Consider the following 6,871-nt stretch of genomic DNA (forward strand, 5'->3'; position numbering starts at 1 on the left):
TCGCATACGGGGGTACAAGGTACATTGGGCAAACTCCTACGTGAGTTTTACTGGCCCGATATGGACGCAGATGTGAGAGGGTACATCAAGACTTGTGGGTCTTGCCAAAGGTTCAAGTCGCTGAACAGTAAGTGCGTTGGCTTACTTCGTTCGCTCCCAGTTCCCGACCGACGTTGGCACACAATGGGTATGGACCCTGTCTGGATGCCAATAACACGGTCATTGGGGGGGAAGGTGCAGAGTGATGCGTTTTACGACAGTTTTATTGTCTTCATCGACTATCTGTCAGGGTGCGCATACTTTATACCTGCGGCATCCACGATAACTGCCGAGGAGTTGGCCCATCTTTACTTCCGTGAAATATGGCGCCATACAGGTACTGCAGCTCTGATCGTCGGAGATCGAGATCCCCGCTACCTGGCAGATTTCTGGAAGGTGTTTCAATCGTTGTTGGGCTCAAAGCAGAGCTTGAGCACGGCACGACCCCAACAGATGGACGGAAAGGTCGAACGGTGTATCTCTATCTTGAAGAAGATGATTAAACCGTACCTTAATGTAACGGGAGACGATTGGGTTGACAAACTACCGATGTTGGAGTTTGCCTACAACCGTACGCAGAACAGCACTGGATACTGCCCTTTCGAGGTTGATTTGGGTAGAATTCCGCAGGCGCCGATGCATTGGCAAGTTGACACAAAGGTGTTGCAACGTATGGACGATATCTCGATCCCATTCTTGCATAAGTCACAATGTGAGCTCATCAAACAGATGGAGAAGCGTGCTGAGGCATACCGATCCATTGAACTCATAGTGCAGCAGAAACTGCAGGAAGCCCAGGACAAACAAGCGAAGTATCACGATCGTGGACGTCGTGTACAGAGCTTTCGTCCAGGAGATAAAGTCCTGTTGAACAGCGATGGGATAACGATCCCTGCTTTCAATAAGAAGCCGCTCAAGTTTAGACAGAGCTGGCTAGGACCCTTCATTGTGAAGAGGGAAGGACCACACCCGGAAACATACGAGTTAGAGCTGCCAGCTTTGATGGGCGCTTTATACCCGGTCTTCCATACGGATATCTTTAAGCCTTGGCACAAGCCGACTTCAGATCCGCACGCTGCAGGGGGGGATTCTGAGCTCCCTGACGCATCTCCCAACCCACAATCTGACACTGATCAATGGGCAGAGGCCCCAGAGGACCTAGACGACCAGGAAGACCAGGAAGATGACGACTTGGTGCACTACGGACGCATCACATGCTCCCAGAGCACTCGAATACGCCAAAGCAACCTTGCCTATGCCCTGGCCACCGAAGTACTGCACACAGAGCCCAAAACCCTCAAGCAAGCTCTAAACTCCAACGACTCAGCCAAGTGGAAGGAAGCCATGGAGGCTGAATACGTATCCCTTGTCAAGAACGGCACCTGGGAGCTCTGTCCGGCACCCAAAGATAGCAACCTTGTTGGATGCAAGTGGATTCACAAGATCAAGACGAATGCTGAAGGCAGTATCGAACGCTACCAGGCCAGACTATCCGCCCAAGGCTTCTCACAAGAATAGGGAGTTGACTAGAACGAAACATTCGCACCAGTGGCCAAGTTCGACACCATTCGGCTACTCTTGTTGTGGGGAGCAGCACAGGACCTCGAAATGGACCAAATGGACGTGTCCACCGCATTCCTGAACCCGACACTCAGTGAGGAGATCTATATGAAGCAGCCACCGGGCTACATCAAGCCAGGAGAAGAGCATCTTGTGCTTAAACTCAAGAAGACACTCTATGGTCTCAAACAAGCCCCCAGGGAGTGGTACATCGAAATCCATGGCACTCTCGTTGAGAAAGGCTTCACTCGTCTTGATTCAGACCATTGCGTCTATATCAGGTTCTTTGAGGGCTGGCTACTCATCCTGATCCTCTATATGGACGATCTCATACTTATGAGGCACAAGAGACTCGATCTTGACAGCTTCAAGGCCAAGGAACTTCAAAAGGCGTACGAAATGCGTGATCTAGGTGCCCTGCACTACTTCCTGGGTCTTTTAGTCCCTCGAGACCGAGCCAAACGACTCCTGACGCTCAACCAGACTGGGTACATCGAAAAATGTCTTGAAACATACGGGATGACCGATTGCAAGCCTGTATCAACTCCCAGCGTCGTGGGAAGCCCTCTCACCAAGGAAATGACACCTCAAACGCCTGAAGAGACTGCAGAGATGCAGAACAAGCCCTATCGAGCGATTGTAGGCAGTCTGATCTCTGCAATGTTCGGCACAAGACCAGACATAGCCCAAGCAGTTGGAGCTGTGAGCTAGTTCTTAGCCAATCCAGGCAAAGGACATTGGAAAGCTGCCAAACGCATTCTGGCGTATCTCAGGACGACCAAACACTTCCAACTTCGACTGGGAGCCGTCCAAGAAACCCCCAAACTCGTGGGATGGTCAGACTCAGACTGAGGAGGCTGCCCAGACACTCGAAGATCGACCACAGGATACCTCTTCACCTTCTGCGGTCCAGTAAGCTGGAAATCACGCACACAACGCACTACAGCACTCCCCTCCACCGAAGGCGAATACATGGCACTCACAGACGCCTGTAAAGAAGCCATGTGGCTCAGATCTCTACTCAGAGAACTGAGCACGCACCAAGACCAGACAGGACTCGTTCAAGGCCCCACAGTCATCTGGGAAGACAACCAAGGAGCTATGACACTCGCCACAAACCCAGTTCACCATGCACGAACCAAGCACATCGACATCTGAAACCACGTCATTCGTGAACAATTGATCAGGTTGTATTAGCTAGATTGGGTTTTATTGAGCTGGTGGAAGCCTGTAGCAACTTCCGCGGGCTCCGCGGACTTGGCAGACGTCCATGGGGGCATTAGCAGGCTACACAGACTTGGCAAAACCTTACCAACCTTAACTGCGGCACTCAGAGACGCCTTGGGCGTTCTGAAGGGGTCGCAGAGGGTGCTTTGGACGCCCCAGCACATAGCTAAATCCCCAAGAAAGAAGCCCCAGATTTGTGTAAAAGGCAGACCTGTTGCCCGTCCCCTCTCTTCACGTTATCCTCTTCAATACACCACTTTCTATCGCACTACTCTAGCCACACTACCGTCTTCTACATCACAACACTGCCCTTTGGGCAGCTTCGTCCCTCAGTCATCGGCGAACCAGTCTTAGTGACCTCTCAGATACACCTATATCAGCTAAGGTTTCAATACTTCCGACTTCAAAGATATCAAATCCGATCGTTGGCCATCTTCCTACACGGTATGGGAAGAGGTTGGAGAAATCCATATGGATGATGACCAGGTTTGAATCGTCAACAGGATTTGCAAGTTCCAACATATCTGGGAACGTCGCAGCATGCGGGAGGCCAGTAGTATTGTGTAAGAATCCTTGCAAGAGTCTTATTAAAACTGAGATGTCCTCCGGTGGTGAGATCATCATGGAATTGCCGTGAGATTGTTGCGAATATCTTCAGGAACGTATAAACATCCTTCAGGTTCCATTCCATTTTCGAACGTATAGCAAAGTTGTCTAGAAGGTTTCTTGTGTTGAGGCTTCCGAGAAACTTCGTCTAGGTAATCCAAATGGGTCTTCGCGTACCGCAATTTTCCATTCTTCCTCTTGGTAGGTAGGTGAGCTTTGTCTGTTGTAGCGTTGAAGGAAGCTTCACCGGCAAGCGCGTTGCTGATCTGCGTATGCATGTCAAGGCGAGATTGACAATCTATACACCGAGGCACATAGATTGGATTGCGAGAAAGCATATCGGCTATGATTCCACCATCCAGGTAGATACTGGATGTCGAAGTCATACTCTTGTAGCTTCTCCACCCATTTGGCTGGTCTTCTGCTCAAGTGGGGTTGCGTTTGGATGAATTCGAGTCCCTTGTGGTCGCTGAAACTTCGGAAGTAATGACCAATGAGATATGGTCTATTGGCGAGCAACATCTTCACAAGAGCTAGGAGCTCTTGTTTGTGCATAGGATATTGAGTTTCTGCATCCTTCATCTTCCTTGAGGAAATAATTTGTTAAACCGAGGAAGCTCTGAACTCCTTTGGTTGATCTTAGAGTAGGCCAATCCTTAATAGCTTGGATCTTTGAGGGCGCAATGCGAACACCATGTCCTCCGACAATATGTCCTCACCATTCGATTTCTTCCTTGGCCCATACACACTTTGAATGTTTGATGAAAAGGGCATGTTCTTCGAGCTTCTTCAGGATACAATCAACTTGTTCCCGATGTTCGGCAAGAGTTTTTGAAAAAATGAGGACAATGTCCAAATAAGTAGGAAGGAATTCGTCATAGTCTTTATGAAAGATCTTATTCATAAGTCGTTGAAATGCGGCAGGTGCATTGGTTAGCCCGAATGGCATAACCAAGTGTTCGAAGTTTCCCAATCGAGTTTGTATTGCTGTTTTCTCTTGATCTTGTCTGCCTATAAGAAGAGAATGGTATGCTTCTCGAATGTCGGTAAGCGTAAACCATTCACAACCTTGATTCCGATCCCTCATCTCACAAATATTGGGTAAAGGAGTACGATCTTTCTTGGTGATGGAGTTGAGACCTAGATAGTCCCAACAAATACGTAGTTTGCCATCTTCCTTCTTGGCAAAAACGACACTAGCTCTCCATGGACTTGAGGAGTGTTGTATCCATCCTTTTTCGAGCATAACGGAGATTTGCTTCCTGAGCTCAGCGAGCTCTTCCTTGTTCATGTGACAGAGAGGTTGCCAAATGGGTTCAGCACCTTCAGTGAGTTCTATCTTGAAGTTGTCTTTTCCACGATCAGGAGGTATACCTTCTGGTTCCTTGAAGAGCGTATCGACGTATTTATCTAGGATATCCTTAAAGAACACTTGTCTTGACGGCTTGAGGACGCGATTGAAAGCAGATGCAGCCGACGATGACTTCCTCGATGTCGTACATCAAATGAAGCAGAACCGATTCGATCTGGCTCCTATGATCACCACCGACACGAAACTTACCACGCAGGCAGGAATTGCCAAAGTTATCAAGCACGCTTCACTCTCCAGAAGAGACATTGCTCAAGGAATGTTGGAGATCCTTTGTAACGCTGTCATAAAGTCTGGCACCGATGTAGTCAAAAGATGCACGATTTATCGCACACCAGTGCTATTGGAGACCAGGGCTATTTGGAAGTCAAATAGCACCAACTTTGCGATGCACCTATGCGCTGGAATATCACACCAGTGCTATTACAGGACCAGCAGTACGTCGTTGTATGTACATCTGTTTCGAAAGCACAGGACTGGGCAATTCAATTCAAGAACATTACCAAAGCCAATCGCTTGAGGGCAGCCTGGATTTGGGCACATCTCCCGTCGTCACCCGGCCTTGCTAAGTTACGTCCCAGATCTTGAGTTCAGCATTGCACTCAGCACCCCATCCTCCGACACCCTGTCTGACATGGGTGATGATCACTACCCTATCCTCACTCCAATGGAGGCAGACGAGGCCCTCTCACAGTTCCCCGCAGGCCAGGAAGAGCCAGAGTCTGAAGTCTACAACAGAGGCCGCCGCAATTCCTTTGACCGGCGTCAGGAAGAGTGGGACTACACTCAGAGAATGTCGAAGGAGGGTGAGGACCAGGACAATAAGCCCAGTGCCGTGCCTTGCAAACCAGGCCCTGACGATACCATTGCCATCACTTTGCCTTTGAAGAGGAAGCTGATTCCTGAGAATCTTGCGCCAAGATTTTGACCGTTGTCCGAGGAGGAGATACAGAGGATTAATGAGGCAGACAAAAACCTGAACACCGTTCGCTCTACAAAGACATGGGTCAAAAAGTGGAACCAGTACAAGGAAGAGTGCCACTTGACTAAGAAGATGGCACTGTCAACGTTGCTCAATTGAACAAGGTGAGAACCCACAACTGCTTCCGCACAGTCCATTTGTTTGACCTCAAAGCTGATATCTACTTCACGCAAACCATCTAGGACTTGGAGGCCTTCATCATTCAGGTCAAAATGGACAACGGGGAAGGGTTTTGTGACTCCAGCTTGGATACTGGCTTTGGTAGTCTTGGCCGCTATTTCAAACTCAAAGGGGAGGAAAACAACCGGGTTGTCAATATTCAGTCTGACACTGAGTTCCGTGGTGCACGTACTATTCTCAACGTGAGGATGGCCGACCTACATAAGATGGGCAATGGTGGGACCACGCAGCCTCTGACCTCAGCCTTGAAGAATTTCGCACTATGCTGGGTTCAGCCTTCTGCTCAGTGGACACGCCGGAAGGCCTTCTCCACTGCGTTTACCTCTACCTGTCAGTCTTCCTTGTTGAGCGTGGAGGAGAGGCAAGCCGCATGGAGGTTACAGATCTGAAGCTGAAGATGATTCTTGTGGTTATAGGAAGTAGCCGATGAAGAGTAGAACCATTACTGTATTACTATTAGTTATATCTATTACATTCTTAGGTGTCGGGCACTTCACTCCTAGCCGTCTGCGCAGACTGCTGAAGCGAAGGCTTACTAATGACGGCGTTTGACAGGATTAGGGATAGGGTTAGGGATAGCTCACGTCTCTGCACAACACTCCCCCGACGCGAAATGCCCAAACAACCCTAAAATCCGGCTGTCCACATCGCCGACGACTGCATACCCCTCTTCTTCTTCCATATCCGACCCCATCCAACCGGTCCAGATTCATTTCCCCTCTCATTGGGCAACTTCGACCACATCCGCTCTTGTTTACGGCTCTCTTTGTCTAAATCCGCATAGTGCCCGGAGGTGAACAAAGGCTGGTTTCGGGAGGGCTTTCGTCTGGATGTCGGCGACCATTTCTTTTGTTGATATATACTGAATATCTACTTTGTTTTCAGCCACGAGTTCCCGAATGAAATGG

At 49.2% G+C, this 6,871-nt stretch overlaps 1 protein-coding gene across 1 annotated transcript; it reads left to right on the forward strand.

Annotated features, from left to right (window-relative positions):
* Positions 1-4,937: 4,937 nt before the first annotated feature.
* EV422DRAFT_504120 (uncharacterized protein) lies at positions 4,938-5,729 on the forward strand (the record flags this gene model as incomplete). The annotated part of the gene is made up of 2 exons (XM_053068411.1): positions 4,938-5,238; positions 5,383-5,729. The coding sequence occupies 2 exons, from the start codon at positions 4,938-4,940 to the stop codon at positions 5,727-5,729; spliced, it is 648 nt and encodes a 215-aa protein (XP_052927939.1).
* Between the last annotated feature and the right edge of the window lie 1,142 nt (positions 5,730-6,871).

This window comes from Fimicolochytrium jonesii (genome assembly GCF_025526975.1).
Source record: "Fimicolochytrium jonesii strain JEL569 chromosome Unknown EV422scaffold_4, whole genome shotgun sequence".
In the NCBI taxonomy this organism is placed as follows: domain Eukaryota; kingdom Fungi; phylum Chytridiomycota; class Chytridiomycetes; order Spizellomycetales; family Powellomycetaceae; genus Fimicolochytrium; species Fimicolochytrium jonesii.